The sequence below is a fragment of the Lepisosteus platostomus genome, chromosome 26 (assembly GCF_059453375.1).
Source record: "Lepisosteus platostomus isolate fLepPlt1 chromosome 26, fLepPlt1.hap1, whole genome shotgun sequence".
Classification (NCBI taxonomy): domain Eukaryota; kingdom Metazoa; phylum Chordata; class Actinopteri; order Semionotiformes; family Lepisosteidae; genus Lepisosteus; species Lepisosteus platostomus.
The window spans coordinates 4,312,719-4,325,832 of NC_142636.1; the positions used below are offsets into that span (position 1 = coordinate 4,312,719).

At 38.0% G+C, this 13,114-nt stretch overlaps 1 protein-coding gene across 1 annotated transcript in view; it reads right to left on the reverse strand.

The window, feature by feature from the left end:
- ntrk1 (neurotrophic tyrosine kinase, receptor, type 1) overlaps window positions 1-11,295 on the reverse strand; it is a 67,210-nt gene extending 55,915 nt beyond the window's left edge. Inside the window, exon 1 of the mRNA XM_088620789.1 lies at window positions 10,954-11,295. Within this exon, the coding sequence (XP_088476915.1) occupies window positions 10,954-11,138 (185 nt within the window). The 5' untranslated portion in view covers window positions 11,139-11,295. The remainder of the gene's footprint in view (window positions 1-10,953) is intronic.
- Window positions 11,296-13,114: the final 1,819 nt, after the last annotated feature.

Here is a 13,114-nt window from a genome sequence, read left to right on the forward strand (position 1 = left end):
AATGTTGGGGAACTGTTTTGCTCATTTTTTCTACTTTTACATGCACTCTTCTCAGACAGCAACTTGGACCCAAGGCAAACATATTTCAAGATCTCTGAGCCCTTGCGGGCTATCAGGCTAAGAGGCTCCTACCCACACATGCCTGTGTCCATTCATTATCTCCTCTAAGATCATTCCTGAGGTTTACACACATTGCAGAACCCTTTCTCACGGATTCACGGGCTCGACTAACCTCACCTCCAGCTCTCACCCTTTGACTTGTCCCTTTCAGGGAACAGCAGTGGAAAATGCTCAACTCGGTCATTCCTGTTTGGCCACACCCAATCTATCATGATCTTTACCTTACCGGCAAGCTGACACAGCAACGACCAAGGCCTTCCCTGACCCCGATGATATAATCTCTCTAGTAGTCTCCCTGCCTCTAGCCACCACACATGGAGTTGTCTGCTCCCTTACTTTAATCCAGAGCCTCCTGCTCCCAGATGTCTCACATCTTAAACACCTTGCTCTTCTTTCTCCCATATGAAGCCTCTGCTCCCCTCCTGTCACATATCCCATGAAGGCTATGAGCTCTGTAACTTAATTAGCCCCTGGACTTCTAGGTCCTCCTCAAGCTGCTATTGTCACCACCTTCGCCACACAACACTTTAAGTCTCCAGTGCCTCAGATCCTAGCTCAGACGAGGTACTCTCATCAAACCGACAAACCTCTCGGACTCCTCACTCTTGTGTCCCAAGCTGTGCAACTCATAGTCGCTGTTGCACCTCACTCTCGAACCCAGCCACTGCTGCCTTTACAGTTTTCTTACAGTTTCACACACTTACTTGCCCCAGTGGCACCCTCTCTCTGTCACCTCTTAATGGGAGCTCCTGCCCTCAGAGACTCCACACCCTTCATTTTTGCCTGCCATTATCCTGTAATTTGTGTATAGACATAAACACAGTCAACCCAATGTCTGCAGAATCAATTTTTTCTTTTAAAACTCTGATTCATATTTCAGTGTTGTTTCTGAAGAAAGACCTCCTCAATGCCTTTGAATACTTGAATAAATTCTCCTTGTCCTCTGTTCATCACTAAAGAGGTTCAGCTCTATTAGCCTGTCATTGTGAGTAGTGTCATTGTGAGTGCTTTGAGAACTGGAATGCATCTACTCTAATATTGACTAATTCCAGAGCAACAATATCTGCCTTCTAACATGGTGACCAAAATTGTTGTTGAAGGTAATACCCTGGCTCTTTCCCAGAAACGGCTGTATAGGATCCTCAGATCAATTAACTACTAAGCTAAGCAGGTGTGAGCTTGGTCAGTACCTGGATGGGAGACCTGGGAAAAACTAAGGTTGCTGCTGCACTATATGCCCCAGTATAGTGACAGGGAAACTATACTATAAACAGGCGCTGTCCTTCGGATGAGATGTAAAACCGAGGTCCTGACTCTCTGTGGTCATTAAAAATCCCAGGGTGTTTTTCGAAAAGAGTAGGGGTGTAACCCCAGCAGCCTGGCCAAATTTCCCATTGGTCCTTTCCAATCATGGCCTCCCAATAATCCCCATCTATGAATTGGCTTCAGTACTCCCTGCTCTCCTCCCCATTGATAGCTGATGTGTGGTGAGCGTTCTGGTGCACTATGGCTGCCGTCACATCATTCAGGTGGATACTGCAAATTGGTGGTGGTGGAGGGGATCCCCATTACCTGTAAACTGCTTTGAGTGGAGTGTCCAGAAAAGCGCTATATAAGTGTAAGCAATTATTATTATTATTTTGTTCATAAAAATATGAGTACTTTCATTAAATTCAATTCAATATTAATTGTAGTACATTCATAGGTGATGATTATTACAGGGTAAGAAGTGTAAGTAGATATACTGTAGGTGGTGTAAGTGGTCCGTGGACCATAGAACTTTGAGAGCCACTGCTCTACCATATCAGAGTTTTCTGTAACTAGTGAAAAAACTAAATTAGTAAAAAATAAAAACTTAAAACCTACATTGTAAAAGTAATCACCCCCTTAGCATTAACACTCCTTAATAAGCTCTGTCTCATCCATTGCCTTCAGAATTTGCACAATATCTTGATAGAGAGAAAGAGAAGTTTATTTGCCATACTGTATGTATGTGTACACTGGGATTCATATTCATGCTCTTCTTTCACAGTGCACAGTACAATAGACTACACTTTTACACAATGTGCACATTACATTACAAAACAGTACATAAATACAATAAATAATGCCAGTACACCAAAGCATAATAACATACAATGGGTAGTACAGAACAATGAACACAGGACAATAAATACGTGATATCCAAGAATAAATTGCAGAGTACAGTGGTGCATTACATTCTAAGGCACTGCTATAGGGTAGAAGCTATTCTTAAGCCAAGTTGTCTGTACTTTAAGGGAGATTTACTACTTGCCAGAACATGGGGGGGGGGGGGGGGGGATAATAGTTTGTGGCTGGGATGGTTACAATCTGGAATAATGAAACAGGCTTTATTGCAACAGCAGATGATGTGAATCCCATCAACGGATGGTAAGTCAGATCCTAGATTCTCTGTGCCGTTGCCACAACCCTTTGTAGTGCGACTCTGTCATGTATGGTAGTATTGCCGTACTACACACTGATACCACTAGGTAGGACACTTTCTATAGTGCTGCAGCAAAAGGTGATTGGAAACCAGCTGTGTGCAATTAAAGTGGTCCTTTTTGGCTTTTTGTGGCTTTTTGCAGGCTCTAGGCAAGATCTTGGAAAGGGCCCCCTCTGGATCACGACTTGACCAACATCATTATTATTAGCTCCCAACACAACCTTATTTACGTATATAGTACAATTAAATTAATGCATTATATAGTCTACATATATCTGGCGCACTATGGCTGCCGTCGCATCATCCAGGTGGATGCTGTACATTGGTGGTGGTGGAGGGGATCCCCATTACCTGTAAACTGCTTTGAGTGGAGTGTCCAGAAAAACGCTATATAAGTGTAAGCAATTATTATTATTATTATTATTATTATTATTATTAATAATAATAATAATAATATTATTATAACTAGAAACCTTAATAAACCAGCTTTGAAGAACACATGATAAATTACATAAACAAGAACACAAAGCACACATTTTACAAAGATAACATTGAAAGTAATAAACAGGAAGATTAATAAAAATAAAAAATGATAAACAAGACCTCTGTTACTTCAGAATTATACCAAATCATAAATTAAAAAGTACTGCACTGAAACCTTTGAAGAAAAGAATTGTAGAAATAAATATGAAATTAAGTAAGATAAAAAAAAAAAACATGTCCAATCGATAACAAGGGAGGTGAGATTAGTAAGGTTGAACAGATCGGAAAGTTTTATTAAACAAATGTTCTATAAATCAATTTGCCTATACAGTATTTTCTAACTTGGGTGTTTTAATCAACTTGAGTTCTGAAAAGCTCCTCTGCTCCTGTCGTTGTCACTGGGAAAGAGACTTCAATCTGAGTACTCAATACTCCTATTTAATGAAATACAGGAAAACATCGCATTTTAATGACGATTACATCTAATTGCTGTAAAATACAGTTTTTTGTATCGTACATGAGCTTTCCCATTTTTGTTTGGCTGTGCAGCTCTGATTTTTAGGAAGGAGACTGACACAGCATGTGTACAACAAAAGATAAACAAAGAAGTCTCCACAACCAAAACGTTGTGTTTCTTTTCTTCTCTTTTCAGCATGGAATAAATCTTTACTTGTTCCCTTGTAGTTGACGCAGCTACCTACTTGATTTGTTCATTTCTACTATAACACCTCAAGCAGTCTACTGTTCGCTAGGTACATGGAGCTGACAGACTCAAAACCAAATTTAATACAAACTATTACATCGTTATGAATATTGTGCACTATTACAATGACTTGGGCATAGCTCTGTTTTGAGATTGCTTATCCCCACTGTTCTTTTATGCGCTTCAGAACACAACACATACTCAATTATAGTTTGTTAGTTTTTGATCGGGATAGGATCGGGATAGGATGATAGGATGATAGGATGATCCACAGTAGCAACAAAAGAGCTGCTATAGGGAATTTTTCGCTCACATTTGAATGTGCTGTTTAAACACATTGAGGTGGCCCTCTGGCTGCCTCGGGGCCCTAGGCAGTCACCTAGTTCACCTGTGCTCAGTGCCAACCCTGAAAGAGGTTAGCCATTCAGCTTGAATACACGTCTTTATAAGATTAAATACACCTCTTTGTGTGAGTTCAAACAGTTGGACACTACATAAAATTGATACGAAGACAGTGGAGCTTCCACAATTGCTAAGGAACAGAGTTGTGGACAGACACAAGTGAGGTGAGGGATATAAAAAGATTTCAAATGCTCTGAATATCCTAATGAGTACTGTTAAATCCATCAGGAAGTGGAGGACATATACAGTATATTCAAATTTGGTTATCATCCAAAACTCAGCAGCTGTGTAAATGGACATCAGAGAAGAGAAGCAGTCGAGAAGCTCAAACAACCCTCAAAGACCTACAGTAATTCATATCCTAACTGAGATGGGAGAAACTACAACTGAGCCAACAAATAGCTCAGGTACTCCAGAAAACTGGGCTCTATGGTAGAGGGGCGAGAAGGAAGACATGTTAAAAAAACTCATATAAAGTCCTGTCTTGAATATGCAAAAAGGCATGTAAAGCCTTTGAATTGATTTGGGAAAAAATTGATGAGAAATTTAATTATTTGGCCTTAATGCCAAACTGTATGTCTGGCGAAAGAAGAGCACTGAACATTATCCCCACATTGAAGCATGGCAGTGGTGGCATAATATTGTGGGGTTGCTTCAAAACCTGGAACAATTTGCAAAAGATCGGAAACTGTGACAGAGATTCATATTTCAACAGGACAAGGACTCTAAATACAAAGCCAAAGCCCAGTCAAAGTCCAGACTTAAATCCAAAAGGAAATCTATTATAGGAACTGTCAATTACTGTACAGTATACTACCACTCCCCCAGTAACCTGCAACAGTTGGAGTAATTTTGCAAGGAAGACTGGGCTAAAATTAAAAACTGCAAGATGCGCAAAGCTGGTTACTATATACCACAAAAGACTAGAGGACATGATTGCTGAAAAAGGAGGAGCAACTAAATAATAAATGCTTTAGGTCTTAGGGGGAGCCATGGTAGCTCAGACGGCAAGGGCATCTGGTTCCTGACTGGTTCCACCACTTCCAGTTAGGGATGGTTGAGGAAAAATGGTGGCTCTTGCCCCCCATTCCCTCATGGGCCTTTATGGCCGGAAAAGGGGCCATACCTACCTACCAACCTACCTTTAGGTCTCAGGGAGGTGAATACTTGTCCAACCTGTAGTTTTCAATTTTCTATTTTTTTAATAAAATTTTGTGTTATAATAAAAATGATTATGCCCCATCAAATTGTTAAATATGTTTTGTTAGTCATGCAAAAAATCCTGTTCAAATGTGTTGCAATGTGAGGTTGAAACATAGCAAAATTTGGTAGAGGATGAAAGGAGGTCATTACTTTCTACGCCCACTATACATAGCTATTCACAATCTCACAGTCTGGAATGTAGTCACCCCTATCAGGGTCCTTCTTTGTCTTTATAGTGCGGATACAGACACACAGAGTTGTGGTCCTTCTGGCTTCACATACTGCTCTCTGGTCTTCACCCAATGTTCACCACAAGAGCCAGGAGTTCCTGTTTTCTGGTCTCACAACCAGGTGCTCATTTTTACTCTGAACCTTCTTTCATAAAGAAATTAGTCTTTTATTCTAAATAAATTGTGCAAAATGTCAAAAGGATTTGTTTATCCGTGCTTCTATTATACAAAAAAAATATTGGGAAAGAAACATGTTCAAAACATTGTACAGGCAATATGCCAAGTACACAGATGTTGCTTGACTACAGGTGTAAGATAATTTGATGGTATTTGGAGTGTTTATTTCAGAAGAACACAGGAGGATTCTTCTGGTTATTTTGCCCACTAAGCAAGTCAGTGATTTTTGCATTCATGGGGGATGTTTTCATTTTCCATTTAGAAGTAAATTCAAGTGTAAGATTCATGTATGGCACAACCCTACAAATCTTTGAACCATGCTGGATTGATATCATGCACAAAGTTGAATGGCTTGAACACACTGAAACAGATCTTTGTAATTGATAAAGGTACTTTAGAAGAGGTTTTTTAGTTATTATCAATATTTTCCCCTATATTTTTCCCTGCGCATACATACAGTACAACTACCAAAGATATTCTCACACAGCATGCCTGCCATTAGCGCAGTTCTATTTGATTTTTCTTTTGACAGAAATAATAAAAATCCTGTTACTTTCACTTTTTAGAAACTTTAGAAACAGGTACAGTAGCTAATGACAAATCCTTAGAAGAGCGTTGCAGTCGCAGAAATGTGACAGATGATGCACAGAGCTAGGAAGGGATACAGTTTACTGATTCAGGGAGCCCCAGCAAGTTATGACAAGGTCTTGGATCAGCAACAACCAGAATGCAGCAGATTGTCAAACCAAACAGATACAGCTAAACTCAAGTATAAGAGTTTGTTATCACTTCACTGTTGATCACAAGCTAGGGTTTGGCTAACCGTTCCATAATCGAAATTAATGTAAAACTTTCATGTCTTCACAGATTCACAGATCCTATGAGAGATACTTGCTAACAAAACACAGCTTTTGTTAGCAAGGGTAAAATATGTTAGCTCTTTCTTATTTGGCATTTGAACTGAAATATTTTAACTCAATTTGAATCGAAACAATTGTAACAAACATGCCTTCCAAATTATACTGAGTGCAAGTTCAAAGCAAGATTCCTTGCCCATTGGAAAGAGGTGTGGTTGACACACAAGCAGGATAGTAGTGAGCTCAATTGGTGGAGATAGGGCTGGACAGTTACAGTGGGTTACAAAATTACAAAAATAGAGACTTGAAAACATAAAAAGGGCATCAGACAGTCCAGATATCCAGCTCCTCTGATTGATTTAGTTTCCAGTAGCTAATTGACCTGAGGATCTCATCTGGCAGTTTCTGAATGGAAGAGCATTTACAAAGGCTACAAAAAAAGAACATTTTGGACATTTGTGTTTGTTGTATTACTGGTAGCTTAATGACTGAGAGTCCCAGCAAGATATTCCTTAAAGACTCCCATGGTATCAGCTTCAGTAACAGTGTGACAGCGTAACAGACCTGTATAAAGCTTTTCTCACACCCCAAGATGACCCTAAATCCATAACAGGCATATAACTCATGTTGTTCCTTTGCAACCAACACACTATGCACCTCCACACAGTGTCTGTATGAGGAATGATGGTATACGTTTAATTTCGGAGTTGCAAATTCCACTTTATGAAAGCTTAATGAACAAACAAAAGATGCACTGAAGGGGCAGTGTCACCATAAGTGTAATAGAATTTGAATCTTGCTCCCTGAACTTTCTCTCCTGAACAAAGGCCCTCTTAGCACAGACGCCAGGCAATTACCACACAGTTCAGAGGTGACATGTGGGTTTGGAAGGCAGCCTGCGATCTGGATGGAGACTCTGCACAGGGTGCAAATACGCAATGTACAGTATTTGTACACCTAGCCATCTGGCTTCAGCCAGTTCCTCAATGAGCCCCAAGCAGTTTGCTCTGCCCAAGATATCACAGGGAAACCTTCACCCCCAGCGAACGAGTCACGGCCTAAGCCTAAAGACTAGGGACTGAGAGCAGAGGAGGAAATCCCAGTATTGTTTTTCTGCCCCCTCAACCCAGAACTGGACTTAGACACAAACAGGATAGAGTGCGAATACCAGGGGTACATTGTTCAGGATGCCCTGGGCTGAGGAGGATGCTTCAGTGTTTCTTTGCTGTGGCAACTAACATTCTTCTCAGTATATCATCTTATTTCTTATTACTGATATACAGAGTGCCTTTCAAAAGTATTCAGACCTTCCCTACCCCAAACATTAAAGGAAAAAAACAAAACGTTAATGCATAAAATGAAAGAAAACAGTCTTGATAGCATAGTATTCGGATCTTTTCCTGTGACAAACCTTAATTGATTTAAATTAATAAAATGACCACAACGAACCACACAACTGACAGGGTGTCCCCTGTCTCCATGTAATGACATAGTAGTAGTTCTGATGATTTCAGAAAAAAAAAAACTGTCTCTGTGAAGTTCCTTGGTTAGGTAGTGAATTTCAAGTAAAGACTCAAACATTAAAACTAAGGAGCTTTCTAAGCAAGTCACAGATCAGGAGCAGGGTACAGAAAACTGAAATATCTGAATATCCTTGAGCACAGTATATTTAAGTCATCAGGAAATGGATGGTGCACTCTGGGTACCCATCATACCACCCAGACACTGCCTAGATCAGGACATCCCTGCTAACTGAGCTGCTGGTCAAGGAGGAGACTGGTGAAAGATGCTACTATGAGTAAGTATTTAATACAACTAACCCATCTCAAACCCTGCATGGATTTTGCAACAAAACACCTAAGAGATATTGGTAAAATTTGCCAAATTATGTTGTGGACAAATTGGAACGTTTTGGTCTAAATCATTATGATTAGAGCAAAAGAAAAATATCATATCTCCCAGTCAACACCATCCTACAGTCAAGCATGGTGTTGGCAGTATATTCCTCTTTAGGAAAGACAAGAAAGCATCCTGGATTGAAGAAAGAATGAACAGAGGAAAATCCAGGTAAATACTAGAGGAAAACATGTACAATAATCTACAGCACAAGGCCAAAACCACACTGAATGCTTTTAGGAATCTTTGAAAAGAGTTGAAAACCCCTGTCCGTAAGTGACCCTCAGGTAACTTCAGAAAGTTGACACAAACAGGAGGAGAACATCACAAACTCCATGCAGACAGCACCCTAGATCCAGACCTGAGCTTAGGTTGCCACCACTGCAAGACAGCAATACCAACCAATGCACCACAGTGCCTCCAAGTTACTTTCTTCATTTGTCTAATTATCTGAAGTTGATTTAGTGTTACAGAAATATTAAAAAATTGCAAGTGTCTGCATGTTCAATATTTTCTGAAAAAATAAAATGTTAAATATAAACATGTTTCCCATTGAATAGTCTTGCCTTAAATATACATTAAAAGGTGGCTATATGTGTGTTGCAGTACTAAACAATTTGGTATGATATTTCTTTCTTTCACATGCACCCATACAGCTGCAACATAAGGAGCCAGCTGGCTAGACAGAAATCGTTGATTGCCCTGTATATTCAATTTAGTGAAATGGCTAATTTTTATCAATTGTCGTTGAACAGGCATTCATTGCTAATTCGTTAAATCACATTTATATTTTATTGCATTAGAAATCTCAACAAGGATTTCTAAGTTAATAGTAACATATCTGCTTAAGGTTGGAATTGAATTTACATAGCCCTTGAATTTCATTGGACAGTAAACACTAGTTTAAGCTAATTGTGAGATTACAGTCAACATTCTACAATTTTTTTACTATTTTTCAATAGGAGTCATCTCAACTGATGTTTTAATCACATTCACAGTATTCTGGCTCATAACAATTCACACAAAAACAAGAAAAGCAGATGACAATAACCTAACATTCAAAAAACAATTTCACAGAACATCAGATGCACAATTGTGAACCCTATATAATATATTTTTATAAACGTATACATCCATACAGTTTCTAAAATAATCAATTGTAATCAATCACATATAATTTGCAAAAAAATGAAAAAGATTTTTATATCATATAGTGCCTTTCGGGCATTGAAACATTGAAAAAATAGAAGGGACTGGAAAAATTAAACATCTGAAATGTTTGCTCAAGTTGATCAAAATACATTTTACAGTTATTGAAAAAAACCTGTAAGATTCCTTCTATGTAAACTCTTAAAGGTCATTTTGGTTCATTTTTTTCACTTAATCCCTTGAATCTATAAGAATTATGCATTACTAGACAAAAGTAAATGACTGTTAACATGTGAAACTCAAAATCAGATCAACATCCCATCATCACTCTGCAATAGATCACTGCCCACATGTCACCAAACTGAACATCTTTCATTTGCACTTTTTCCTGCGAAACCTCCTAATAATCATGAGATTAGGATATGTCTCAGATTTCCCTGTTTTAGGTTTATATTGACTTATGATTGTTTAATTCTTTATCATTCTAGATCTAGACAGTTACAATTTATACTCAGAAGCATTGCATAAAATATTTAATAGTGAAATATTTCAAACTTCATGTGCAAAATGTCCACTTTCATGAAATTATATGTTAAAGTATTACAGGTATGTATTTGTTCTAAACCTTGTTGAGTTGTACAGTATCATGCAAACATAGCCTGCTTGTTTGGGATTTATTTGGTCAAATTCAATAATCCTGCTTGATAAATACATAAAGGACTATATCATCACAAATGAACACTACAGTCTGGTTGTTCAGTTTAATGTATAGCCCAAATAAATATTTTGCAGCCATCAGAAAGATAAAATGGAAAATATTTCAACATATTGAAACATAAAGGTGAGATTGGTGGAGCCATTAGAATCACTGCTAATAATAATATAAGAAGTACCAGAAGCTGTAGTACTGAGAAAGACAATAATAATCAATACTGAGCACATTAACAAAAGAAAACTAATTTTATTACCTGTACTTGGTAAAACAACATAGCCTAGTTAAAATACAAAAGTCCAACATTTTTAGCCATAACCAATTTGTTTCACAGTACTTGTTGCCATTAGACTGGTTCATGAATTCGGAACAAGTAAGGAGAGAAGGAAAGGAAGCTCTGTGGTGACTATATCTAGCACCTGGGCTGGGCCAATCACTGAATTTAAGGATAAGTTAACTTCTGAAGACTATACCACCCACAAAACAAACATACACTCTCTACCTCCAAGGTTCTCAAACGATTATCTCAGAATTTAAAGAAGAAAAAGACTTACATCTCTGTAACATTTTCGCTCTCCTGGTAGGGCAGTGCTGGGATGCTTGTGATGCTGTTGGGTTCGAAACACTGCAGGGTGGCATAGGAGCACCTGCATGAGCTCGGGCAGCTGCAGAAAGCTGGCAGTGCCAAGCTTAGCATTGCCAGCACAAGAGTCCCCCAGCCTGCAAAGCCTAAAGCCATAATACCTTTCAGAAAAGACTGGTTGTTCAAGCTCGATTACAAAAACAGGCTCACAAAAATAGATTCCCTCACTTTCTTCAGATAGCCAAACAACTGTTTTTATTCTTCAGTGACAGTCTGTCAGCACGGGGCTATTACCAGACTGCTCTGTTATAAGCCAGGCACTTTGGTTCCTGAACACAGCAGCTACTCTGGGCCCCAGGGACATAGCATGTAGCCTCCTCTCTCCAGTCATAGATGGAGGGAGGAGCAAGACAATACATTTGTTGTATCAGAGAGTCAGAAGGGTACTACTGATACTGGGCAATACATAAAGAGCAGAGATGAAGCTCTAGATGGAGTTAATGGGGATCAATCTTTTTAGTTCTGTTTCTGCATAACACTCCTTGCCCAAATTTAAGGATAGTATATCAGGAAATCTCTATTCATTTTTAAAAGAACTTGGAGACTTTTCAGGTGTTTTTGAGCCTTAAGTTACTTGAAAAAAAGCTCTACTATGAAAGAAGAGAAGTTATATAATCCACAATTTGTCTGCAATCAGCATACTATTGTTAAAATATAACACCTCTGATATTATCTTACACAACAGATTGTAATTCCAAATGCCTGAAATGGAAATATAGGCTAAGCAGTGAGAGTCCTCCGAGTTTACGTGCAGAACCAGAGTGTAAGAGGGTGAAAAATAAATAATAATATAATAAATAATAATAATAAATAATAATCCATTCTAATAAATAACTTATAAAATCAATATATCTGAGGGCAATATACAATATGTGTTTAACTAGAATACTTTGCCTTTGAAAGCTACAATATAGGAGATTTCCTTAAGCGAACAATAGTCTACAAATTTTAAATAGTGTTCAACAGGGTAGGAATATTGACTTTTCTTGTTATTCATCAGAGAAGCAGAAATAAATTGAGTATGGGTGGCCCAGTAGTTAAAGTAAACTGTTTGTTAAGAGAACTCATTTGATGTTGCCAGAACTTGACCTTATTGCCACAGACTCACTGTGTGACCCCACAGTTACTTAATGTTTTGTGCTTTGCCCTATTAGTAAAATGTACAATACAGCACAAATGTTAGGGTAATGTTTACATTTGTATAAAAAATGCTTTAGATATAACTACAAAGCACTAATTACAAAGTCCTTATGAGAATTTGATTAAGAAAGTATGGAAATATCTGAAATAAAAAGAAATATTACCAGAAGTCTAACAAACTGTACTGCATAATCTTTTACAGGACATATGGAATATAATATATACTGTATAAAAACTTTCTGTATCATTTACTAATAAAATACTTGTACTTGTAGGTAAGGATCACAATGAACTATTAAAAAAAGGTGATCAATGGAATAACAGACAAATGGGCATAACACAGAAGAACCATAGTCCTGGTATCTGTAATCCTGTAGTAACAGATCTTAACTGTAACGTTTATTAGTGCTTTAGATGGATACATTTGTTAGCAAGTAGTGGTGACATCAGTTGCAAATACTGTGCTCTTGAGAATAACAGATGTGTAAAAAGCTGAAACAAACTGAATAAAGATTTTCACAAAGATGTGATTAAAATACAGCTTTTGTTAGCAAGGGTAAAATCTGTTAGCTCTTTCTTATTTCTTTTTTGTAGCACGGAAAATAACTGAACATCTTTCACTAGATATTTCCTTAGAGCTGTGAGCCATACAGCAGAATAAGACAAACTCAAACCTTACAACACATGCTGCAAAAAATCCTGAGTCAGAGTGTGACATAAGATGTCAGATCTTCCATTTCTTTTCCTAAAGCAAGACATTTTTAAAGGCATGTTTTTAGGTACTACAGTTCATTAATGGAATTTGGATATAAATAGAAATGGCCAGAAGTGCACATTTCAGCAGATGTGTGTCAATATGTCTACATTTCTATTTGCTCAGTCCCACGGTCATCTGCTGTATGAAATTGGTTCCCAGGCCTACACAAATACCA